The following is a 27542-nucleotide window of genomic DNA, read 5'->3' as shown; positions in this document are numbered from 1 at the left end:
AAAATTAGTGGGCACATTGATGACCAAAAGCTGATGAGGAAAACTCAGCATGGGTTCTGTAAGGGAAGATCTTGTCTCACCAATCTGTTAGAGTTCTTTGAGGGAGTGAACAAACAAGTGGACAAGGGAGACCCGATAGATATTGTTTATCTTGACTTCCAGAAAGCTTTTGACAAAGTTCCTCATCAAAGGCTCCTAAGTAAGCTCAGTAGCTATGGGATAAAGGGCCAAGTCCTCTTGTGGATCGAAAACTGGCTAATTAATAGGAAACAGAGAGTGAGCATAAACGGGCACTTCTCACAGTGGAGGGTGGTGAGCAGTGGGGTGCCACAGGGGTCGGTATTGGGTCCAATGCTTTTTAACTTGTTTATTAATGATTTGGAATTGGGATTAAGCAGTGAAGTGGCTAAATTTGCAGATGACACGAAATTGTTCAGGGTGGTGAAAGCCAGAGAGGATTGTGAGGCACTCCAAAGGGATCTGTCGAGGCTAGAAGAGTGGGCATCCATGTGGCAAATGAGGTTCAATGTAGCCAAGTGCAAAGTAATGCACATTGGAACCAAAAATCCAAAATATAAATACAAGTTGATGGGGTCTGAACTGGCGGAGACTGACCAAGAGAGAGATCTTGGAGTCATGATAGATAACTCACTAAAAACGTCAGCACAGTGTGCGACTGCCATAAAAAAAGCTAATGCTATGCTAGGGGTTATTAGGAAAGGGATTGAAAACAAATCAGCCGGTATCATAATGCCTCTGTATAAATCGATGGTGAGGCCTCATTTGGAGTACTGTGTACAGTTCTGGTCGCCACACCTTAAAAAAGATATCATAGCACTGGAAAAAGTACAGAGAAGGGCAACTAAAATGATTAAAGGGTTGGAACACTTTCCCTATGAGGAAAGATTGAGGCGCTTGGGGCTCTTTAGCCTGGAGAAAAGACGACTGAGGGGAGACATGATAGAGGTTTACAAGATAATGCACGGGTTAGAGAAGGTCGAGAAAGATGTGTTTTTCTCCCTTTCTCACAATACAAGAACTCGTGGGCACTCTATGAAATTATTGAGCAGTCGGGTTAGAACAGATAGAAGAAAATACTACTTTACACAAAGGGTGATAAACACATGGAATTCGTTGCCACAGGAGGTGGTGGCAGCTACAAGCATTGCCAGCTTCAAGAGGGGACTGGACAAATATATGGAGCAGAGGTCCATCAGTGGCTATTAGCCACAGGAGATAGATGGTATTCTCTTTGTGGGGAGGTGGTGCTCTGTTGTCTTGGTGCTGGAAGGAAGGCAGTGGGAGGGCTTCTGGTGTCCTGGCCTCACTGACAGTCCTTTAGATGGCACTGGATTTCTAGCCACCGTGTGTGACAGAATGTTGGACTGGATGGGCCACTGGCCTGATCCAACATGGCTTTGCTTATGTTCTTATGTTCTTATGTTCTCATTGTTCCCAGGGAGCTGGAGGAGGAATTAATACTTGTCTTGATCTTTAGGAGGAGCTGTGCTTATGGGTCTGAACACAAAAAAGCACATATCTGCTATCCAGTTTCTGAAGGTGTTAAGTATGCAGCTGAACTCAAGTGATAACTAGAATGGTTGTTGGACATTGGTTGTTATCAAAATCTTTTAACCTCTTTTGAGATTTGGACCCATATTTTTGCTAATTTTCATTCCAATCTAAAGATTTGCAAGTGCCCCCCCCCACCAACCATGACCCGCAAGCAATGTAGCTTACTGTGCCCCATCAAAGTGCATTCTGCATGAGCAGAACTCTCCCAATTGGTCTCAGGTTTTGTTTCAGGATAAATTTGGCGGTGATGCTCAAGAACATGCTGTTATGATACAGTAATAAGCTCCGCATGGTTTTAATTCATGGCTGGCATTGACGTTAGAAAGGTCAGGGTGTTGGGGGCAACCAATTTCCTTGCTGGGGAACTCACTCTTCTGCATGGCTGCCTGGATGCTGCACTTTTAGAAGTGAAAAGATTGCAAATTGGGAATGAAAACTGTAAATTTCATTCCCAAATGACACCAGGCCAAGACGAAGGTAGGGAAATCCTTTTTTGTTTCCCCAACAAATTTTCAATAGAACACCAGTAACTAGTTTTGAGAAGCCATGCGGTGCCATCCTAAATTAGAGTTACACCCTTCTAAATCCATTGTGGTCAATAGGCTTAAAAGGGTGTAACTCTGCTTAGGATAGCAGAATTTGAGTCCAGTGGGCCCCTCGGAGACCAATAAGAGTTGAGAGTCAAAGCTCCCTTCTTCAGATACAGGCAATCTTCAGAGTTGGCTTTGAGATCAGAGAGGGTTGACTCTCGAAAGCTTACACCCTGAAAATCTTGCAGGTTTCTAAGGTGCCACTGGACTCCAGTCTTGCTCTTCTACTGCAGACCAACAGGAGTACCTACTCAAAACTGTCTGCTTAGCAGATGAGCACCTAAATTTACCTGCTTGGCCCTCATGACCATACACACACCTCAGTCCTGCCATGGACGCAGTAGGTACCAGTAAGTGACTGACCCTCTGCCTCAGTTTCCCTTTTTATGAAACGGGGGATTTATAAAATGTAAATAATTATGGAGTAATTTGCAGACAAAAGCCAGCAAAACACATATTAGACATTACTGTAGATATTTATGCTACTGACGGAATTGAGTTAATGTGGAATATACATAATTTAAGACTAATCTACCAGAAGAGATCAACTGTAAGAATAAATCTTATATTAGCTAAGAGGAAGTTCATTGCTTCTCTACTTTTTCTCAAATAAAGAAAATGAATTCTTCCCTTTAAGCTTGCTAAAGAGATATGAGACTGTTAGAAAACGAGCAGTTGTAGTTTAGAAAAAAAAGAACTTACGTTTCAAAATATTTCTTCTTTCTAGCTCCTCAACTGCAGGTCTTTGGCTCAGCCTCCTGCGGAAAAAAACCAAGATGACGTTTTGTACCATTGTCTCTTTTCACAAAAGTCCACCTTCGGTCCAAAAAAATTCAGTAGAAGAGTTGGCTTTGAGGTCAGATCGTTGCCAGCCGCCCAAAGGCACGAGGTCCGCCCGTCGAGTCTCCTCTCTGGGCCATCCCAGAAGCCGGGCGTCTCTTTCCCCGAGAGAGAAAAGTTCTCGTCTAGTGGATTCCCCTTTCTGGCCAGATTGTCCCACTAACACACATTCCTCTCGGCTGCCTCTCCGAAGGGAACGCGGGCCGTTTAAGACGCTTCTGAGGTTAGTCGAAACGTCCCAAGCCCGCGTTGCTTAACCGTCTTTTCCCCCCCCGCTTGCAGCTCGGGAGACTCCACCGAGGTTCACCCACGAGTCATCCCGGGGGCGTTTCGGCCGGGCAGGAAAGACTCGAGTTGTCCGCACAGGTGGTTGCTCGACGGCAGCGCGGACAGCTCCGCTCTCTCGCCGGCTGCATGGAAAGTGTGGCGGGCGGGGCAGTGGAGCGCCTCCTGGAGCTCCCCCGGCGGCAGCCGCCCCGAGCCGCCCCGCCTTCTCCGCGCTGCGCGGGGATTGACTCGCCGCGATCAGCTGGTCACAGCCGGTGCCGGGATCCTCCTGCCTCCCAAACGAAGCTCTCCCCCCGCCCACCCCACCAAGAGACGCTCGCTCAGAGCCTGGAGCAAAGTCTCCCCCGGGGATCCAAGGCTCCCGCGCGGGCGTGGAGAGAGGCTTGGTTGGCTCGCTTGCCACTCGCAAGCCCGGGGGTGGCGCTGAGAGGCTTATAGGTAGCTAGACAGAGAGAGAGAGAGAGAGAGAGAGAGAGACGGACTCAGGCAGGCAGTCTTGGATAGATAGACTCAGACAGACTCAGAGACAGACAGGCGTAGATAGACTTAGATGGATGGATAGATAGAAAGACACACAGACAGACTTGGATAGCTAGACAGGCTTAGACAGGCTTAGATAGCTAGACAGACTTAGGGCCAAGCTACAAGTGACAAATGACATTTGACTGGCAAGAGTATTCCTCCCTGTTCACTTGCGCTCCACGTGATCTACTTGCCGTTCAAGTGTCATTCGTCACTTGTAGCTTGGCCCTTAGACAGTCTCAGCTAGATAGATGCAGACAGACAGGACAGATATAGAGAGAGAGAGAGACTAGCTCAGCAGAGGAACCAAGGAAAATGGAGCAGCAAGAGTGGGCTTTGTCAAATGGCAATAGTGTCTCATGGCCTTCTCTTGCAACAGGTAGTAGATATTTGAAGGATTGGTGGAAAGATAAACTTCCTTTAATATGAAGACAGGAACAAGTTGTTAAAGGGCTTATTAAAAGGTTGTCAAAGCCAAAGTTTATCCTAGGTTGACATCCTCCAGCAGGTGGAGGTAGGAACAAGAAACTACTATTACTACTACTATTAATATGTAATACAGTAGTAGTAGTAGTAGTAGTAGTAGTAGTAGTAGTAGTAGTAGTAGTAGTAGTTATTACTACCATGTAAAACACTACTACTACTACTACTACTACTACTACTACTACATAATACAGTAGTAATAGTGGTAGTAGTTATTATTATTACTACTACTACATAATACAGTAGTAGTAGTAGTAGTAGTAGTAGTTACTACTACGTAATACAGTACTACTACTACTACTATGTAATAAAGTAGTAGTAGTGGTAGTTACTACAACAACAACAACATAATACAGTGTAGTAGTAGTAGTAGTAGTAGCAGTAGTAGTAGTAGTAGTAGTAGTAGTAGTAGTAAATAATAGAGGAGAAGGGTGGCTTGGCTCCCAAGAACCATAACCAGCATGCCAATTCCACCTTCCCCTTTAGACCCCTGCATTGCCTCCTGAGGGCTCTCTAATGATGCATGGAGATGACATTTGTGGAGAAGTGGCACGGAGGCTTCAGTCACAGGGGAAGGCAGCAAAGATCACTTCTGCACATTCTGTTCCATTTGCAGTTCTTAATCTTGGAGCGAACAATAAGGGTATTCAAAGCACTTCATACCTATTTTCCCACAATAATTTTTACAATACTGCCATAAGGCTGGCGGTATTATCTCCTTGTTGCATATGCGGGGGAACAGACCTAGTCGCTTGCCACCGAGGCAGTTCATGCCAGCCGTGAGATCAGAAACAGGAAGCCCCCCCCAATTTGCACTCAACCTGTTATGCTAACAATGGCGTTTTTCTCACGTTACAATTCCAGCCCAACTCATACCCCCCCCCCTTTATCTTGTGCTTGAACAGAAATGCTCTGGTCTTCTTGTTAAAGGCCATTCACCACCCCACAATGGCTTATCTTGTCTGGGTAAAACCACAGTTTGCATGGTGCTCCCATGATCGCCACTCCACACACTGAAGATGCCCTTTGTGCAACAATGGAGAGGACCAGCTCTGCACACACAAAGGGAAAAGGGGAGCCGAGTTGTAGAGGCCCTCTGTGGGCTGGACTCTGGATTGGGTGGCAGACAGGAAGGCTTTTTTGCAGCATTTAATCAAAGGTCAGCCCAGGGCAGAAACTGATTGACACAGACATGTACATCTCTTGATGTCCCTGTGTTTGATCTCTATTCACTTCAGCCTGGTTCACATGTGCAACGTCATCCCTGGCTGATGCCGTGGCTTGCCTATGTGAATGGGCTGCAGGCAGAAGTGTCATTTTCTCAAGCACATACTGTTTTTCAGTCAGCTGAACATACAACCTGACCTCAGTGTAAAGTGTTGTGTCTGAGGTGATATCCAAGTCACCAGTGTCGGCAATAAATGGAACCGAACTATACAGAAGCGATGGAAAGATGACAGATACCTTCGAAGAAGCATCTTTTGATGAAGAACCAGAAATTTTAGAAAGTGAAGTAAAAGTTGCACTCAGAGCAATTGGGAGAAACAACGCAGCTGGAGTAGATGGAATACCAATGGAGCTATTGCAAGCTACAGGAATTAAGTCCATCAAAATCTTAACAAGAATCTGTCAACAAATATGGAAAACAAAACAATGGCCCACGGACTGGAAATAGTCTACATTCCAATTCCCAAAAAAGGGGGCTGCTAAAGAGTGCAGCCGTTATCAAACTATTGTGTTAATTTCCCATGCAAGCAAAGTGATGCTCAAAATTCTACAGCAGAGACTCTTACCATATATGGAATGAGAAATGCCAGGTGTTCAAGCTGGATTCAGGAAAGGAAGAGGCTCTAGAGATCACATTGCAAATTTACGATGACTAATGGAACATACCAGGGAATTTCAGAAGAAAATCAGCCTGTGTTTTATAGATTACAGCAAAGCTTACATGGATAGTGTAAAAAGAAATGGGAATGCCACCATATCTGATTGTTTTGATGCGCAACTTGTACTCTGGACAAGGGGCTACTGTTAAGACAGAATATAGGGAAACAGAATGATTTCCAATTGGCAAGTGTGTTGGACAAGAAGGCTTAGTATCTCCCTACCTGTTTGACATCTATGCAGAGCATATCATAAGGAAAGCAGGATTAGATCTAGAAGAAGAAGTGAAAATTGGTGGAAGAAACATTAACAATTTGAGATATGCAGATGACACCACGTTACTAGCAGAAAATAGTGAAGATTTGAAACAACTACTGATGATGGTTAAAGGAGAAAGCACCAAATCAGGATTACAGCTAAACATCAAGAACACAAAAGTAATGACTACTGAGGAATTACACAATTTTAAAGTTGAGAATGAGGAAATTGAAATTGAACAAGATTTTCTGTTCCTTGGCTCAATCATCAACCAAAAGGGATACTGCAATGAAGAAATCAGAAGATTGAAGAGCAGCTGTGAGGGAACTAGAAAATATCTTTAAAGATAAGAATGTCTCTCTAGGGACCAAGATCAAGATAATTCAAACGATGGTATTCCCCATTACTATATAGGGTTGTGAAAGTTGGACAATGAGGAAAGCTGAAAGGAAGAAAATGGATTCATTTGAAATGTGGTGCTGGAGGAGAGTTTTGCGGATACCATGGACAGGCCAAAAGACAAACAAGTGGGTACTAAATCAAATCAATCCTGAATTCTCCCTAGAAGCTAAAATGACAACACTAAGGCTATCATACTTTGGTCACATCAGGAGAAAACAAGATTCTCTGGAAAAGTCAATAATGCTAGGAAAAATTGAAGGCACTGGGATAAGAGGAAGACCTAAAACGAGATGGTTTGACTCCATAAAAGAAGCCACGTCCTCCAGTTTGCAGGATCTGAGCAAGTCTGTTAATGATAGGATGTTTTGGAGGTCTTTCATTCATAGGGTTGCCAGGTCACTGTTTTTTAATTGACTGAATATGAGACTTGACTTCAGTGAAAAGTCTTGTGTCTGAGGTGATATCCAAGTCACCAGTGTTGGCCTATTCTCACATACAAGTCATGTTTCAGGCATAAAAGGATGATTGTGTGTATGTGTGTGTGTGACAGAGAGAGAGAGAGAGAGAGAGAGAGACATAGTACCAGCTCTGGGGACCATCATTCATCTCTAAAGCTATCTCAAGACTTTGACAGGTAAACACAAGCACAGCACCTTTTGCTACAATGGCCAGCAATTAACTCGCCCCAACTCATTTACAATGCACTTCTTAAAGAGATTTAGAAGGACTCCTTTTCACCAGAACTCGCACCTGAATGATTGACAACAGAATTTACAACAGGTCTCTGCTTCAACTCCTTCTTTCGCCCCACCCCTTTAGGCAAGTTGGGGTATAGAAGTCTATGTAAAACAATTGTCTACTCCATATCCATCACAAGTGAACTCTGACTAGAGATGGGCACGAACCGAAATATGAACCAAAACTAAGCACGAACCAGGCCAGTTCGTGGTTCGTGAACCATGGTTCATCAGATCCCATTTCTGACGAACCGTCACAAACTTTAGCCTGGTTCGTTTGGCTTGTTTTTTCGGTTCGTCACTGCAGACAGCCTGGTGCCAATCAATCAGTTTCCTAGGCAACGGGATGAACTTCCTGCAGACCTTCTGCTGGCCCAGAAGTGAACTTCTGCTGGCCCGGAAGTGACCTTCTGCTGGCCCGGAAGTGATGATTTTCTGACCTGGATGTGACATTTTCACGAACCAAACAAACCGGTTTGCGAACCAGGGGCAGGTTTGTGAAAGTTTGTGGTTTGTGGTTCATGAAATTTGACGAACCACGAACCACATGGTTAGGTTTTTTTCTGGTTCATGCCCCTCTCTAGCTATGACTCAAGGACTCACAAAAGCTTATGCTGGGATATTAGTCCTGAAGGTGCCACTTTATTTCTGTTTCACTTATTGTAATCCTATGCAAAGTTACTTCAGTCTCAGTCCATTGATTTCAAGCAGCCAGGCCTGGGTGAATCATGCATATCATGTGGTATCAAGTTACCCAGTGGTTGCTTCTGGGCCTAGACCCAATGAGTCCTCTCTCAAAGGCCAAAACAGCCCCGTAAAGGGTCCTGCCCCCACCATCTGCCTTTTATTGACAGCAACTAAGCATGAAACCCTGGCTAAACTGTTATGGTTGTCTAGCAACAGCCTCTGAGGGCATCTGGTTAATGCTACAGTTGCTCCTTTTACCATTTTGGTTTTTTTTAAACCCCAAAATGTATTTTTTTTTTAAGATTTCAGATTTTCCTGCAAATTTGGGGCATTTTTCAGCTGTGTCGAAAGATCTGTCTTGTCTGTTCATGGCTCCAGTCTCCAGATTTAAGTATTCTCAGACCAGGGCCACTTGGCTATTAGTATATAAGATTACCTACCCCAAACCTTCTGAAACAGAATTATTTTGGCCTTCTGTTTAAAAGCTAACAAGATGAGGTTGTTTTGTTTGGGGTTGCTATTCCACAGTGGGAGCAGGAGATCCTCCACTCCCACCCTCCACCCCCCGCCACCACTCACCTGGCCAGCAAGGAGGAAAGGTGGAAGAACAGGCCTCCAGGGCTCACTCCCTGGCCAGTGCACATCAGCGCGCAGCCCCAAGAGTGCTTCCATGGTTCGCAGCGGGCCAATTTGAACCGCAAATGGGCTTCACAGCAGGCCGGTTTGAACCCCAAATCAGCTTGGTGTGAAGTGCATGTGCAGCACAGTAAGGTGAGTGCCAGGCCCCCTTCCCACTGGGAGGGCAAGGGGGCCTGGCAACCCTCGTCTTGGTGATCAGCTTGGAACTGTCATTTTCAGTGGCAGCCCCGTGTTGCTTCTCATGTGCAGTTGCAGAAATTAGAAGTTGATCCAGATGGTTTCCACTCCAAGGCTCTTTTCAGAGGTCAGTTCCTACAGCCTTGTTACAGAGATGAATGTGGTTTTCCCAATCTCAAACGGCAAACAGTGACTTGCGCTCGGAGCTTATCTCCAAATCCAAGGGCCACATGACCTGCTGCTTGCAATCCTTCCACTGTACTCATTTTAAATTATAGCTGCCTTGTGTAAGTTTCCCCAGAAGCTTTACATTAGATTACAAAGGATATATAAACTGGGCGGGGGGGGGCATTGGGGAGGTGGGGATTAAATGCCTATCTAAGAATCAAAGAGAGATAAAAGCAGGACTGAGTGCTTATGAATATTAAGGCTTTGTGTGTTTACATGTAGTTTGCGATAAGCTGCAGATTTCTTCTTTGCAACCCAGCCATCCCCAATTTTGCACACATAAATATGCAACTGTGCAATAATTGGGAGGGGGTCTTATTGACCAGCAACAAATTAGACTAAGTGCGACTCTATCCTTTTCATTAATTAAAAACAAAAAGCAAAAATGGGCATCATTTGCCATGTGAAATGGACATTTCAATGCCACCCCCCATGTCCCCTCCGCTACAAACAAATCCACTTTGGCACAGCAGGAATCCAAGCCAGAAGTTTTATGTATGTCTGCACAGGCTCCCTCCAAACACACTGGGTTTGTTCCCTGTCTAAATATCCTCTGCCTTTCTCATTGAGAAACAAGGCGAATTACACAGTGCGAGTGAAAATGCAGTATAATAAGACATTCACTGAGCAAAGTACAATAATGAACGATCGTTAGGACATTCCAGGAAACAGATACTCTAGGGAATGGTAGCAGAAAATTTTTAAACAAGCATAAAGCCAAGCACACAGATGAAATTGATCTGAAACAAAGCATACTAATTTCCAGGGCATATTAAACAGCATGAAAACTCCCTAGTAGGTGCATAATTACATCAGCAGATAGTACCCAATAGCATAGTATTTAGTCCCTGTCTCTACCAAATTTACAAACATAGGCTACAGGCTGTAATCAACAGACACAGCCCTTAGGCTGACACCTAAGACTATAAATACCTACAGCAGAAGAGGAAAAAAGAACAGTTAGCCTAGATGTTTCAAGCTGGCAGCCATCTCCCCCCAGTTCCCACTCCTGCCACTAAATGTAGATGTATTTTTCTCAGTACTGGAGGCAAAGAAGTTCTCCTCCTCCTAGTCCATCTCTCTGAAAAATAGCTCAGAGAGATGTCTTGGTAGAGAAGGGGACTAAATGCTATGCTATTGGGTACTGTCTGCTGATGTAGTTATGCACCCACTAGGGAGTTTCCATGCTGCTTAATATGCCATGGAAATTACTATGCTTTGTTTCAGATCAATTTCATCTGTGTGCTCAGCTTTATGCTTGTTCAAAATTTTTCTGCTACTATTCTCTATTGTATCTGTTTCCTGGAATGTCCTAACAATTGTTCATTATTGTACTTTGTTCAGTGAATGTCCTAGCTGTCCATTCTACTGTATTTTCACTCACAGTTGGATTGACCTGCTGAATATCAGCTCAGAATTTCATATTTACTTGGGGGGGGGGCGTTATTGCTTGTTTTTTATACTATGTTTGTAAATTTGTTTAAAATACATTTTTCATAAGCTACTTCAGGTCCCTTGCAGGGAGAATAATGGGCTAAAAACATACTGAACAAGCAAGCAACCAAACAAAAATCCTACCCATGAAGATGCAGGCTGGCTACAGGGTGGGTGGTTGGGTGGGAAATTCTCAGAGATTTTTGGGGCAGAGCCTGGGGAGGTCAGGGTTTGGGAAGAAGGACCTCTGCAGGGTATAATGCCATAGACTCCATCTTCCAAAACAGCCATTTTCTCCAGGGAAACTGATCCTTGACATCTGGTGATCAGTTGCAATTCCAAGAGATCTCCAGGCCTCACCTGGAGGTTGGCATCCCCATGCACAATGGGGGTTTCCTCCTCCTAAGATGGACCTTTGCAGGGCTCTCCTTCTATTCGTAGACTGCTCTTTATGCTTCTTCTGCAATGGACCTTCATATTGACAAGAGGGAATGTGATTCTAACTCACGGTTCAAAATATCCCCGGGAGTAAATGACTCCATGTGGTTTTGTGACTTGCAATTTTTTCCCCCACCTGGGTTCTATTTTTAAGCTATTTTCCCCTATTCAGAGAGAATTACTCTTTGCATTCAGTAAACAAGGGACTGTCCATGAACCACTTAGTCACTCAGTACATGCCATACTGCCTTCTAATTCTCTTTCTTCTACAACATCAAAAATAGAGGGGCAAAAATATAGAACCTCCCCCTCAAAGGAAGTATTCCTATTGTTCCTGAGTCGTGTGAACCTGCCCTTAGAGATCAGTATGTCCCCCCAGATGAAAGGGTCACAATCGTGTAACAACAACGAAAATCCTTCACCATATGCCAGGTACAGATGCATAGCAATGGCGCTGAAAAGAATGCTTCAATGTTTAAAAAGAGCAAGGCTGAGGATGTGTCTTGAGAATGGGTGGGAGCACTTACTGTAGTGGGTGGCACTAACAAATGTACTTATGTGTATTCTTCCCTCTCTCTTTCGGCGGAACAAAGGATCATAGGACTACTGCTAAAAGCAGGAGTCTTGCACTCATGTTCCCCTTCCCAGCTCTCCATGTAAAGTTGCATAATGGAAGTATTTTACATCATGCTGTGCATTACTGGTGGTCAACTGGGAAGCACGAGGTGGCGATGGTGGAAAGCACAAGGCAGTGATCTCATCATTTGTCTCCTTTGCTAAACATTATAGGGAAATAAGGAAGAAGTGGACACAAGGTTACTGCAGCAGTCCCAACTCCAGTGGTTAGAGTTTAAGACTAAGATCGGGGAGACCGAGGTTTTGGAATCCCCATTTGGCTGTGGAAGCTTGCTGAGTGGCCTTGGGCCAGTCATGCTTTCTCAGCCTAACTTTTCTCACAGGGTAGTTGTGGGGATAAAATGGAGGCGAGGCAAACAATGCGAGCAGCTTTGAGTCCCCATTGGGGAGGAAGGCAAGCTATAAATAAAGTTTTATATATATATATATATAAATCTTGTGAATAAATTTTCTAAAAACCACCTCCCAAATTTCCTATTCCAGGATTCTGCAGTGCTCATGTGCAGTTCACCTGGCAGAACTTTCTGAAGTTTCTTATGAGAGAGATTCTGTATCTGGAACTCACACCTCCCAAACTACGGGAGTTAAAAACTTAAGAGCAGACAGGCAGGAGACATGACCCTGCTTTCCTTTGGCAGCTGGCAACTTGCCCACTGCCTCCGACAGCGTATAGATACCCATGATGTGTCAATTAATTGGTCAATACCTCCTAGACAGAAACATTTCACAGGGAATTAGCAAGTCTTGGCAGGAGTTCTGGGTCTGGATTAATAGGACCGTACTCTTGCAGATGCAATCGACTACATTGCCAAGGCAGCTTTGCTCTTTTGAACAGGGCCTTCTGAAGATAGCCAGTTTGGTGTAAGCGGTTAAGAGCAGCGGGACGCTAATCTGGAGAGCCTGGTTTGATTCCCCGCTCCTCCACTTGAAGCCAGCTTGGGTCAGTCACGGCTCTTCCAGAGCTCTCTCAGCCCCACCCACCTCACAGGGAGATCGTTGTGGGGATAATAATAGCATACTCTGTAAACCGCTTTGAGTGGGTGTTTAGTTGTCCTGAAGGGCAATATGTAAATCGAATGTTATTATTATTAGATACTACCCTGCAATTGGGTTAAATCCACAACTGCCCGCATACGTGCTTTCTCTGCGGTGGCCCCCACCTTATGGAACGGGCTGCCTGAGGAGGTCAGGAAAGTTCTCCCGGCTTTCTGCAAACAATGCAAGACTGAATTGTAAATACTCGATTGACATTTTGAGCTGGGTTGTCTCTGCTGACCTGAGGACAAGTGCCTGAGTGAGTACCCTATCCTGGGATCCCACAACAAAAAGGGGGCATTATAAGGTGCCTGAAGGATTGCCTTCCCCTATATGTTCCCACCGGACAATGGAGATCATTTACAGAAATCTTGTTCTGACTGTTGCTGCCACCAGAGGTAAGGAGGATGAATGCCCGAGAAAAGGGCCGGTTCAGAAGTGGCACTAAATGTTTGGAACTATCTCCTCGGGCAACATCACATATGATGTGAAACCAGTTGGCTTTTGAGTGCCAGGTTACGGCAACTTTGTTTTCCTCAGCAGGTTGTTAATCTTCCCCAGCTACATATATTTTTTCTCCTCTCTCTATAAATTTTAATTTGATGTTTTAACTGGCCCTGTCAATTCTGTCTGAATATTGCTTTTTTGAAAGCCTTTTCTCCTGTGGCCATTTTAGAAATTCTTTACTCTTTTTTTTCTCAACTTGCTTTGTTCCCATTTATCACTTTGGGTTTTAAGGGCTCCCTGCTCTTGTATGCCTTTCATAGCTGCTCTTTTATTGAGGTTTTAGATATTATTTTAAAAGCTGCTTTGCTTTTATATTCTGTGATTCTTGCGAGCTGTTCCAGGAATTTTTTACATGGAAGGAGCAACAGATAAGCATCTTAATTAATTAATTACTTAATCCAACTTCTTAAGACGCTTTGGACCACACAGGGAGAATGCCGCGGTTCCTTCCAACATCTGTATTCCTCTCTGAACTTCAGATAATGCTGACATAGGAAGAGTGCTGGTTCCTTTGGGTTTCCACGAGTTTCTCACTCATGTTAACCCTTCTGGTGTAGGAAAGAGCAGTGACAGTGGCAGTTGTTGTTGATATTTTCTGAGAACCCAGACTTAGAATTCTGGAAGTGAGATGTCCACCTCCAGGTGGGGCCTAGATCTCCTGGCGTTACAATTTCTTTCCAGACTGCTGAGATCAGCCCTGGAGAAAATGGCTGCTTAGCAGGGAGGACACTACACTGTAGCATAGTGGCTAAATGGTTGATCTGCAAATCAGCACTCTGCTGGTTTGAATCCAACTACTGCCATGAACATAGCTAGTGGGCTTGGGTAAGCCACTCCTCACAGCTCCCAGTTATATTGTGGGGCTAATGATATAAGTGGCTTTGCTCACCAATCTGAGTGGGGCACTAATCTGTTTAGAAGTATATATGCATACTCCTCCTCCTCCTCCTACTAATACAATCATGAATCCCAGGTTGAGAAATCCTTGGAGATTTGGGTGTCGAGCCTGGGGAGGGACTCAGCTGGGCATGATGCCATTGAGTCCACCCGCCAAAGCAGCCATTTTCTCCAGGGGAATGGATCTTTGTTGTCAGAAGATCAATTATAATTCCAGGAGATCCCTAGGCCCTACCTGGAGGTTGGCACCCCTAATTCTTGAATGTGGCAGTAGAGAAATGGTACATTTAAAGGTTACTTTATTTTGTGATCGATATTGCTCCCAACAAGCTTTAAACTCCAATAACCATTTGAAAAATTGACGAGGGAAGCAGAATAGGGACTGAGAGTGCCTTTCCTCCATCAAATAGATGGCCATGTTGGGCTTTTTCGGATGTGTGTGTGTTTTGGTAATGGAAGTTGTCAAAATAAATGGGCGCAAAGAGGAGGCTGAGGAAACCACACCTGATCTTTGTCCAAGATGACAAAAAGCCTACAATTGCAACTGCTGAAAGCTGAAAACTAAGGCAAAAACTGATCAAATCTGAGTTGCCTCTCTGTCTTCCTTTTCCCTAGGGCACAAACAACATTTTTGAAACATACAGTTGGTCTGGAAAGCAATTGGTGCCTCGCAGTTAAATTGCTTTTAACGAGACCCAGAAGTGTATGATAGCACCATATTTGCTGTGCAAGAGAGACAGAGAGACAGAGGAGTTGCCGGGAAGAATTATGGAAATCATAATTTGTGAGTGGGCTTGCTAATCTCAGCACTCTGAACAGAGCCATTTTCGAGGAGTCATTGCCACAACGGCTGTGCCTCCAACAGGAGATGTGCATTTAAATCCCTTTAGAAAATCATTTTCACAATCAACCCCAACCTGCCCCATCACGGCCAAGCAGTGATAATGAGTGCTGTGGGCGTGCTACAACTGAGCGCCGCTGCTCATCTGGTTGCTGCCCTGCAGAGAACAGTATGTCTCCACGAGGTCCCATGCTGCTGCAGGTGTAGCCTCTCAGAAATATCCTCCAGGTTCACATGTCACTCGCCTGATTCATTAGCAAGTGAACTCTCTTGCGACAAGGGAAGATTTGGGACTGGCACACACAACAGACCTCTCTTGCGCCTTGTTCTTGCGGGATGGTCTTGGATTTTAGGACCAAATGCCACAAAGAGGGAGTTGGAGTAGCATACATCAGCAGGGAGAGCAGTAGGCATTAGAGGAAGCACATCTGGGAGGAGTACAGAAATCTTTGCACACTGTCGCTTCTGAGAATCACTGTTGTAATGTATGCAAGAGGCCATAAGGGCAGGGTTTTTTTTTGCTCGGCTATTTTTATCCCTCCTAGTTTACTATGGAATCATTCTAGAACATCGCAGATATTCCTTTAGTCCCCCCATGGGTCAGTAATGACTCGGTGCTTGCACAGGGGACTACCTTTACCTTTTAAGTTTGTTACCAAGCCGTCTTCGCTATTTGAGACTGAAGTGTTAGCGCATTCGTGGTGTAATAATTGTCCGCACATTTTTTAGAATTTGCATGGCAACCCGAGGCATTTTCTTCTTGAAATAAAAACTGAGATACTTACAGCATTCATGCACATATGGCAATGTCCCTGCCATGGCTCTAGTTTTGGAAGGGAATCCCGAGAGATTTTGCACTTAGGGTGCTTTATTCAGGAGAAACCAAGAACTAAGTTTTCAGAAAATTTCCAGATCAGGTTCAGACCCTGAGAGACTGGGAGGAATCAGACTCTAAGGCTACGAAAAAAGAGGATTAATCTGACCGTATGAAAAACTACCTGCCACAAATAATATTCTTTGACCTGCAGTGTGTTGCCTCCAAGACGAGCCAGCTTGCAAGCAGGATTAAGGAGAACAGTTCTTGAAATGGATTTATTTGTCTGCCCAGCCCAGAAAAGTCTTGCGCTTTAACACCAGAGGAAACAGATGTGCACACAATGCACATCTGGATTTGGGGGGGAGGCCACCCCCCCCCCATAGTGCACACATGTAATAAAGCCCAAGCCTTCTTCATTTCCCAGGAGCCATGTGTCAGTGCTGCTCATCAGGAGGAAAAATCCCCCGCATCTGAAACCGGCATCTCTGTTACTGGAATATCATGCACAACTCGGCGGGGAGGTTATTTTCACATTTCCTATTAGTAGCGCTAGAAAGGATTCATGCCAGGGTTTGAATCATTAAGGCAGGTACTGCCTTGCTTTTTTTCAGTGTGCAATTATGGGTAAATCCTGCCAATGGGGAAACTGGTTCATATGTTAGCAGCACATTAACAATGTCTGTGCCAAGCTGGAAGACATGCTCTAAGGACCTGTGCTGGGGGATCTTCACGTATTTATGGGTCCTGAGGACATGGTTGTATCGGTAGAACAACAGAATACATCACAATATTCTGCTGCTGTGACTTCTGCTATTGCTACTAAATTTGTGCTTCCATGGAGTAGCTTAGCATTAACTTGATTTCAATGGACTTCGAAGTAGGTTTGCTATGGCGGGACGCCTCTTGCCAGCAAACTGAACTGTTGTGGGGGGGGGGGAAGAAAAATAAAATAAAATAAACCCATACAGTGATGTAGCCAATGTCACTCTATATAAAGTTTCCGGCAATTCCTAGAGGTACCCTTTGTCACTTCTGCATTGTACCTGGAAGTGCCACAGCAGTGTCGCCAATGTCACCCCCACGTCCCCGCGTCCAGTCCTCCTGTAGGTCACCAGGCTTAGAAGGGTGTAATTTTGTTTAGGATTGATCTGTCAGAGTTGCAACGTGTTGTGGATGCACAAAAACCAGGTTCAGTCTCTGAGACCAGTAGTTAAAGATCCTGGATTAAAAAAAAGGTTTTAGAGGGACCAAGATATTGATCCCGGGAAGAAGTTTCTAAGCATGTTGAGTGTCTATTTACCCTCGATTCTTTCAGGAAGAGGAAGGAAATCAAGTAATGTATACCTGGACCACTCACCGCTGCCCAGGGCTTTTTTTCTGGGAAAAGAGGTGGTGGAACTCAGTGGGTTGTCAACACATGAGGCAACTCCTGGTGGGAGGGGGTGCCCCTGGTACCACATGCTCGTGCGCAAAGTGCGCACACGCTCCTGGGACCGCACAATGACGTCACTTTGAGTCAGCTGGAACAAGGGGGGAGTTTTTAAAAGTTTAAATTGCCCTCGGTGAAAATGGTCATATGGCTGGTGGCCCCACCCCCTGATCTCCAGACAGAGGAGAGTTTAGATTGCCCTCCGCGCTGCTCCAGCGGTGTGCAGGGCAATCTAAACTCCCTTCTGTCTGGAGATCAGGGGCAGGGCTACCGGCCATGTGACCATTTTCAAGAGGTTCCAGAACTCCGTTCCACCACGTTCCCGCTGAAAAAAAGCCCTGCCGCTGCCCACAGAAATGGACTACCAGTCCAGGCCAAATGTCTGAACTAGCCTTACAAAACCAGATTGAAATCCTCTTTGAAAGATCCCTACCCGGAGTCTTGAGACCAGTCCATTAACCTGACTACAGAACCCACTTGATCCTTTTCCGTTCTCTATTTATATGTGGGAGACCCTTGATCAGCTCTCCTATGGTTTCCTTTAACATTAAAAATCAGCTGGGGGGCAGGAGGGTCAGAACTAATCAAAACCACAGTAGTGGGGTGGGGGTTGACTCTTCTCATGTATTGTTTCCCTACCACCAAAAACTGCTATCAGCCACCCTGCGAGGAGGAGAGAGACAGATGCAACACGGGCACCTGCCTTTCTCCCCTCTGCAGCTAATGGGGGGCAAGGGAGAGGTGTCTGTTTAGTAAACACCATGGGGCGAAAGTTTAACTCCTCCCCCCCGACAGCTGTGGCCCTGATCTACTTTGCAATCCCCTCCCTTACAGGCTGCTTTTGGGTGTCACTGATTGACACGTAATGTGAAGTTTGGTCCCTGCTACATGCCCATAGAAGGAGTAGGCAGCCCTTTAGAATCAGGCTGCCATTTTCTACCACAGGCAGAGGAATCCTCACCAGCACTCTCCTGTCCCCGGCTAGCACTCGATGGGCAGAAAAATGGGGGGAGAAACAGCATTGTGTGAGTAGTAGGAAAGAGCAAGAGTCCAGTAGCAACTATAAGACTAACAAAATTTGTGGTAGGGTGTGAGCTTTCGTGAGGCACTGCTCATTTCTTCAGATACATCATTTCCAGCTGAAAACAACTGAAGTTATGCTACTGAATCATGCGGCACTCTAGGAATCCTGTGAAACTCTATGTTTTTACCAGAAAAATCCTAGAGCATCCCACACAACATGGTGATATCACTTCTAGTTTTTCTGCCAGAAATGAAATTGCACAATGCAGTTTCTGTGCATCTCCCCACCCGTACTCTGCCCGCTAGTTGCCATCCAAGGCCTAGCTACCCATTGCCTGGTATCAGAACTCAAGCCACAAGGATAGGAAAAGTGTTACAGAAGAGCATCACCATACCATGTTGCCGAGACAGGAAGCCATGCCATTATTTTAGCTCAATATTATCTGGATTCAAGGCTGATTTCCTGATCTGGAGAAAAGCAGAGCGCTCAGCCCTTGCAGTTCAGAAAGGAGCTCCAGTTCCCCAAATGAAAAGGCATGACGTACATCTAGGTTGGAGACACAGGAGTTTTGATGTACTTTCATGACAAATTGCTCAGAGAGAACAAAGCTGTGCTTGCAGTTACACAGTTGAACAGGTAGATTGAGAAGGCCCATCATATTTTCAAGCAATGTCTAACAGGTCCCGCATGTCAGAGGTTTTCTTCTGGGAGGGATCATGTTCGCAGCAGAGAATGTTTCTGATAAGAAATCCAAGAGAGCTAAATAAGTCCTAGCTGCAGCTTTTGTGAGCTGGCTGTATATGAACCCCAATATGAGTGTGGGTTCAGAAGAGAATCTGAAAGACTTGGGCTGCAAGGACCAATGGCCCGCAGACTAGCAGGCCCCTTCCACAGGCCAATGACCTCAGACACCGTCATGTCCAATAATAGCACTCAGCATCTGGGGCCACAAAAGTCACATTTGTCATTTGATTTTCTCACAAATCCTGGTTGCTCAGCACAATTAACTGAATCGCTGACTTGCAAATTAAAAAAACAAAACAAAAACCTGACGCAGTATTTAGGGGCTTATGTATAGAAAGGCATATGATAGAGTTTCCCAGGGAGGAAATGAATTATTCAGTTGTCTTGGGGAAAAGTGGGGTTTTTTTCCTGTAAATATATATACGCATATTCTGAATGGCCATAAATTCCCCTTAGGACTGGAAACCAGTAATGAGGAAAGTGCTTAGCGTGTACACCCTGAGGCTCATAATTCTGTTTAAAAAAATATTTTTTGTGCTGATGCTCCAAAGCAGATCTGTAAAATTTACAGCCACTTAGAGAAAGATTTCCCAGGGGGTGAAGATCTCTTTGGAAAAGCTCCCCAAGGGAGTGTTCTTCAACCTCAGTGCTTTTCAGAACTGGCCCTTTCATTTTAGAAGCAAAACAGGAAATGGGCTCTTAAGGAACAGGTCACCTGCATTCGGGATGCAGAGCAGAGCAGGTACGATTCCAGGCTCCTACTGATCCCTAGATGCCATATTTGGGTCAAGAAGAGCAGTCAAAAGCCCTTTGGCACATTCCCTTCTGCAACAAACCAGGGCCGTTTCCACACGACTTATCGGCCTCTGGCGCGTTGCACAAAACACACGGAAGATAGTGTCTTCTCGCGCAAGTTTTGTGCGACATTGCGTCTTGCTGGCGCAATTTCGTGCAAGAAGATGCTATCTTCCACGTGTTTTGTGCAATGCTCCAGAGGCTGGTAAGTCGTGTGGAAATGGCCTAGGTTCAATTCCCTGCTCTGCAATGGAAGCTCACTGGGTAGAGTTGCCAATCTCCAGGTGATAGCACAACAAGGAGAGAGAATCACGGTGAGAACTGGCAGAAACAAAAGCAAGACAGCCTGCGATATACTGACTAAGATGTAATAAGACGCAGTCAATAGAGCAATAAAGCAAAGAAGACAACAAATCCTTCTGTGGAAAATATTCTAATATAGAAATGTATAGTTCTAGGTCTGTCATATAAGGTCTCTGTACCCAAAGTGAGTACATTCTTAAAGTGCTATTGCAAATTGGTGAAGGATATACACACTGGAAACGCAGGATGCAAGTAGTTAAGGTGCTAGTCCTCAAAGAGTAATCATATTGCACATGGAAATATTAATGTGCATGTATAGCAGCATATAACAGAATTTGTCTACAGAACATATCCAACAATCAAACATGAGTCCAACAGTGAAGAAAGTCCAAAAAGCACTTGTATCACTTGTATTGTAGAGGAAATAAGACTTGACATGAAGGTTCTTCATTAGGTGGCTGTGGAGAGTATCAAGAATACTCTAATGGGAGATCTTCATTGGCCCATTTCAATATTAATCTTTTTCAAAGAGTCACAGTCAAACAGCAATCATGTTGCAAGAACACAGAAGTAACAACATAGAAAATTAGTTAATTAGTTACAAAGTGGACCGAAGGCTCTCGGTACCGAGCGCAACTTGATTGCTGTTTGACTGTGACTCTTTGAAAAAAGATTAATATTGAAACGGGCCAATGGGTCTTATTTCCCCCACGCTCTTAACCACTACACCAAACTGGCTCACTAATGTAATTACTAATTGTAATCACTAATGTTACATAGCCTTGGTTAAGATAAGAGGTAGCAAGAATGAACTACCTATTTCTATATATTTTATATTTTAAGAAGATGTTTCAAATATGGATGACCTTGTCTGGTGTTTGAAGTTATAAAATAATAACTTAGCCAAGAATCTGAGTGAAGCAGGACAGATGGCTATTGTAAGGAAGTGGCTCTGGAACACCTTAAATATGACGAGCTGAATTGATCCGGAGCTTCTTCCTAGAAAGGGCTCTGCGCCTGTGACCATCTTATCTTTGGGTAAGATATTTCTTTGGCCTCATGTTATCACTGTCCTTTAAATATCAATGTAGCTATTAGAATGGATTTTCTGTTGACTGAGTTGATATTAAGATTGCTAAATAATTATGTTTTAGAGAGCCAGTTTGGTGTAGTGGTTATGAGCGCAGGACTCTAATCTGGAGAGCCGGGTTTGATTCCTCATTCTTCTGCTTAAAGCCAGCTGGGTGATCTTGGGTCAGTCACAGCCCTCTCAGAGCTCTCTCAGCCCCACCCCACCTCACAGGGTGTTTTGTTGTGGGGATAATAATGACATACTTTGTAAACCGCTCTGAGTGGGCATTAAGTTGTCCTGAAGGGTGGTATATAAATCAAATGTTGTTGTTATTGTTAACAACAACAACAATAATAATAAAAAAGGCTTGGAACGAAAGTACAGTGCAACTGAGAAACAGTAGTTCTAACAAAATCAAAAAGAGTCCAGTAGCACCTTTAAGACTAACCAATTTTATTGTAGCATAAGCTTTCGAGAATCAAGTTCTCTTCGTCAGATGCATAGTACAGAAGGTGGTCAAATATAGAAGAGGAGGGGAGGAGAGAGAAGATGCAGTTAGGGGGGAAAAGGGAGGGTGCAACCAAAACATTCCTTTGCTAGTAAATGTAAACATCTCCTTTTGGTGTCCTTTCGGGGTCAGTTGGCTTGGGTGAGGCTTCAAGGGAGTTTGCCCTGTTAGTTTGCAGCAGTAAAACAGCTAGACCATCCAATTCCTATGTAGTCTTAAAGGTGCTACTGGACTCTTTTTGATTTTGCTACTACAGACTAACATGGCCAACTCCTCTGGATCTATGACCATGGAAAGTAGTTCTAACACTTTCACAGTCTAAATGGAAAAGTTAGAAAATGTTTTTGATGTGGATTTGTAAAAAAAAAAGTTGTTAATCAGAAATTCTGAGCTAGGAGTTTCTTCAGTGAGATGTTAAATGCTGAACCATTTTCTTTGATTTCTCTTACTTTGCTTCATTAGAACATGAGGAGCAGGTCTGTCCCACACAGTACTCGATGACTCTACCAAGTACAAACGTCTTTCTGCAGACCACACTTGAAACATGCTTTCCCATGAAGTCTGTCCACACCTCCTGCCCCCAGCCTCCTCATGCGGAGCCTTCCAGTGGAACACATTCATGGGGAACCAGTGTGGTGTGAAGTGGTTATATGAATGGATTAGGGCACATAACTTGAAAGTGTATCTGCACCACCATAAGGGCTGGAATCACACTTTTAATACCAAGATTTTCAGGAGGCAGAAATTGGTAACCATCACCACATCCGGAGCCCTTTCTGTTCTTACAGTGAATCAAGGCATAGTACCTGCTTAGATCATAGAAATGTGGTATGATAAAGTCAGATAAAGATTTTGGAGCTGCTGGTACAGACCAATTGGGATACATTTGCTTTGTCTTAGGGACATCAGGAGCCCTGACTTGGATAGCCCCGGAGAGGCTGATCTCATCAGATCTCAAAAGCTAAGCAGGGTCAGCCTTGGTTAGTACTTGGATGGGAGACCTCCAACAAATATGAGGATTGCAGAGGCAGGCAATGGCAGACCACCTCTGTTAGTCTCTTGCCATGAAAACCCCACCAGAGTCGCTGTAAGTCAACTATGAGTGGAAGGCAGGGTGTTTTTTCTGGGAAAAGAGGTGGTAGAACTCAATGGTGGAACTCAGGACCACACAATGACATCACTTTAGGTCAGCTGGAACCAGGGGGGGGGTTAAAGTTTAAATTTCCCTCAGCGAAAATGGTCACATGGCTGGTGGCCCCACTCCCTGATCTCCAGACAGAGGGCAATCTCAACTCCCCTCTGTCCTGAGATCAGGGTGTGGGGCCACCGGCCATGTGACCATTTTTAAGAGGTGCCGGAACACTGTTCCACTGCGTTCTCGCTGAAAAAAAGCCATTTCAGGGACCAGAGGACTGTTCATTAGAGGTACAAAGAGTGCATTGCGGATCTGATCATTTGTGCACTAAACTCGTGTGTGATTGAGGGGAAACCCAACTCTACTTGAGTTTAACATGTGTCTGCTCTCACCTTCAAAATGATTTGGAGGAAGGGAAAAGGGCTCCCGTGCATACACGTGAAGGCAGAAGTGGCTTTGTCCATTCCTGCTTCCCACCCTATTTTGCAGATAGAAAAGAGCCATGGGTGTGTGTGGGCTCTCTCGCTTTCCCTTGTGTTTGCCCCGGGGAGACGCATAGATCAGGCAGTAAGAGAACAAGCCTGCTGCTCATAGCTCATTTTTATATGCAAAAGTGGCTGGGTAGAAAGCAAAGGCAGAAAGAGAAGTTCCTGCCGCCATGTGTATGCACTGCACCGAAGGTGAGTGCAGTCACACATTAAACTCAAGTAGAGCCGAGGTTCCCCCTAATCACACATGAGTGTAGTGCATGTGTAACCAGGTCCTGGAGATGGAGGTTTTGGAGCTGCTAGTGGAGAACAAGTTTGATACATTTGTTCGGTCTTACAGGCTCCAAGAGTGTTCATTACAGGCACAGGCAGAGCACTGAGATAAGGGGGGGGAAATGACATGCACGTCTTCTACACTACCATTAAATGCATACAAATGCTTCAGAAAAGGTCTGTTTTTTTCTCCATTGAAGTGGAATGCCAAGAACAGCCCCGTGCTGTGCAAGCACTCGCAAGCATCCTCAATGAACTGAGCTATTTATAAAGAAGCCTCTTGGCAGCTGGTGACGGATTTGGAGGGATAAAAAGCACATCTGCGATGCTGACCAGGTAGGCAGAAGTTCTTGTGCAGATGGTACGGCACGTCTTTCTGGAGGGGGTGGTGGCAGTATGCCTGTGTCTGCCCAAGGCAGTCATTGCCGTGGTCTCTGTGTGGCCCTGTTCTCAACAGGCTGCCTCGACTGCATTGTGGGATCCTCTCCTGTTTTTCTTAATGACTGCAGCACGTTTGCAACAAGTACGCGCACCCCCCTCCTTCCACAGCAAGAGACAGTGGCCAGCGATGTGAATATAATTACAAAAGCGTCCAGGAGCACACAGAGCCCGGCACGGACAAAACTTACACCCACGTTCCTGCTAGGATTGCAGGCATCTTCTGACAGCGTCTCCCTAGCAACACAGATACCTCCAAATTGTCTTCTCTATCAACGCTGCCTTTTTCGGATCTGGGGATATCCCTCTTTGCATGCAGCCAAGCTGTTTTTGGATTCTATGAAATTCTATTGTTAGCACAATCACCAAGGCATTACAGAATCTCCTCTCCTCTTCCATAATTCACGTAGGGAACTCACATCCACAAGATATGGTGATGGCCGGTAGATCTGACAGATTTTGAGAAATGTTAAACACATTCTTGATCTGTCAGTGGCTATTAACTTTGATAGTTAAAACGGAAGCCCCTTTTCCAAAATACTTTAACAGTGAAATCCTAAGCAGAGTTATTCCAGGCTTAGCCCATTGGTTTCCATGGGCTTATACTGGAGTAACTCTGTTTAGGATTTTACTGGCTCCAGAGGAGTTAGCCGTGTTAGTCTGCAGTAGCAAAATAGCAAAGAGTCCAGTAGCACCTTTAAGACTAACCAACTTTACTGTAGCATAAGCTTTCGAGAGCCAAAGCTCTGTTCATCAGATGCATGGATTTTACTGTAAGTCTCTGAATACTAGCTGCCAGAGCCAAATAACATGGAACTGGCATCACCGGGTTTCTCCTTTGCAAGCTTGCAGAGGAATTGGGCTCCCAGTAGTCTAGGTGGACTATTTGCTGATCCAGCAAGGTAGTTTATCTCTTCTGAACTCAACAGCCTGAGCTTGTGCACTGGAGATTCTGAGCCAGCTAACACAATAAAACATACATTAAAAATACATCTTAAAAACCATTAAAACCACAAAACTCATCATTAAAACTATTAAAACCAAGCTAAAATACACCCAGAAAAAAAACCAATTAAAACATAGACAGGGAGGATGGAATCACTGAGGGAAGAGGACAGGTGAGTCCTCCCGGGCAGAGCATTCCAGAATTTTGGTGTAACCACCGAGAAGGCCCTCTCCTGGGTTGCGACTGGACTAGTCTCAGAAGGCAGGGATACCTGAAGCAGAGCCTTGGGAGATGACTATAGTGGTTAGGTAAGTTCATAAAACAGTAGGCTGTACTTCAGGTATGCTGGTCCTAAGCCACACAGGGATTTACAGGACAATATCAGCACCTTGAATTGTGCCTGGAAACAGATTAGGAGCCAGTGACATGGGCCAAGACTGGAATGATATGGTCCCTATGACCTACTCCGGTAAACAACATCCTGGCTGCAGCATTCTGCACCAACTGATGTTTCTGAAATGTGTGCAAAGCACTCTGAATGCCTGGCAGAGCTGTACAAACACCAAGTATTGAGTGTTAAGATGTCTTAAAATGTACCAGACTAAAATTTGTGGTAGGGGACGAGCTTTTGTGAGTCACAGCTCACTTCTTCAGATACTTCAGGTATCTGACTCACGAAAGCTCATCCCCTACCACAAATTTTGTTAGTCTTATAGGTGCTAGTGGATTCTTGTTTTTTAAAAAATGTACTGCTACTTAAAAAAAACATCCCTAGACAAAAACATCATGGCTAATTTTCATCCCTTCTCTAATCTGCCCTTTTTGGGCAAAGTGACTGAGAGAGCGGTAGCTGACCAACTCCAGGTCTTCTTGGATTAATCTGGTGCTTTGGACCCATTTCAGTCTGGATTCAGGCTGGCCTATGGGATGGAGACTGTTCTGGTAGCATCTGCTGATGATCTCCACCTAGACCTAGACAAAGGCCACGCTTCTTCGTTGTTCCTCCTGGACCTATCTGCTTCCTTTGCTACAGTAGACCATGCCACCTTGTTGAGGCAACTGGAAGCAGAAGTGGGTATCGGGGGATGTACCTTAGGCTGGTTTAAATCGTTTCTCTTGGAACGGACTCAAAGGGTAGCTGCTGGGGACCAGCTATCTGCAGAGTGGGGAATATCATGTGGAATTCCACAGGTTGCAATCTTATCCCCCATGTTGTTCAACTTCTATATAAAGCCCACTTTGCCCCCTCACTCCACTGCTGCTTTACTCTTTTCTGTTGCGTTCCTCAGGGAGCCTATTTTCCACCTGGCTTATGTTCCGGTTTGGTTGGGCTGCTCTGCGCAATTGCACAGTCCTCAGTGAGATTTCACAAGTTGCACTGAGCACAGGAAAAGGCAAACCTGCCCTGCCCTGAAAGAGACTAGGAGGATGGCAGACCAGGGAACAAGGAAACTATGCTGGTGAGGCCCACGTACGGCCACTTTGGCATGGAGATCGCCCCGTGCAATGCGAGCAAGCGCCGGCCTTTCGCTTTGGCAGCAGACTTGAGAACAGTCAGTCCAGCGCCAAGACAGTGCAGTCCCTGATCCAAAGTTGGCCGAGCCTGAGCTCAAGACAGCTGAAGCGCTGACAAACCCTTTGGCTGAGGGCACTTTGCAAATGGAATGAGACGTGTGCTCCCCTCTCTTCCTTGTCCTTGGCTTGGCTGAAGTGCCTCTTCTGCATCTCACGACAGCTAAATCAGGATACTCCAACATGGCACCCACCAGTACTTTTCTTGGCACCCACCGAGCTTTTTAGAAATTGGGTGATGTAGATATGATCCTACTGGGTAGTTTCCTCATTGTTAAATATGCTGTATTTAATGGCTGATGCTTTGTTTCTGCAATGTTTCATTTCTGATTTATGCTTCCTTTCAAATTTATGCAGTTTTTCAAATTCATGCAACCCATAACCTATTGTATTGATCATTAAATGTCTTAGCTGATCATATTGACTTGCGCTGTGTCATCCACCTTGAGTCTCAGTGAAAAAGGTGAACTATAAACCAACCAACCAACGAACCTACCCAGGACATGCCTATACACTCCAGATGGAAGGTAGAGTGGAAATTCCGAGCCAGTCATTTGAAAAGTACTACCAATGGGAAGACTATGAAATTAAGGCCATTTATTAGCAGTGACCGGTAATAAAAGTTGGTTTAAATTTCCCAAGTAAATTGCTCAAGTTCCCGTAGAGCAATGACTTATTAGCAATTAAGTACACATTCTCAAGGACGTGGATCCAGTTCAAGGCACTGGTCGTCCAGGATCTAAAAAAAGGCATATTTGCACAACTGTCTCTCTCAGTAGGCTCCACTGAGACAGCTTTGCTCACCTGAGCAAAGCATTCTGAAGGTGCCACCCTGCCGATGGGCAAGATCAGCAGTTTTCTGGCCCTGAACAGCTTCTGTCGTGTGACTTCCACCTGGTG

The 27542-nt window shown here is 44.9% G+C and overlaps 1 protein-coding gene across 1 annotated transcript in view; it reads right to left on the bottom strand.

Moving 5' to 3' along the window:
- The window catches only part of PHACTR3 (phosphatase and actin regulator 3), a 316486-nt gene that overhangs the window by 15203 nt on the left and 273741 nt on the right, over window positions 1-27542 (bottom strand). Inside the window, exon 9 of the mRNA XM_054981101.1 lies at window positions 2868-2923. Within this exon, the coding sequence (XP_054837076.1) occupies window positions 2868-2923 (56 nt within the window). The remainder of the gene's footprint in view (window positions 1-2867; window positions 2924-27542) is intronic.

Source organism: Eublepharis macularius, chromosome 5, assembly GCF_028583425.1.
Source record: "Eublepharis macularius isolate TG4126 chromosome 5, MPM_Emac_v1.0, whole genome shotgun sequence".
NCBI lineage: Eukaryota > Metazoa > Chordata > Lepidosauria > Squamata > Eublepharidae > Eublepharis > Eublepharis macularius.
This window is presented reverse-complemented; position numbering and strand designations above follow the sequence as displayed.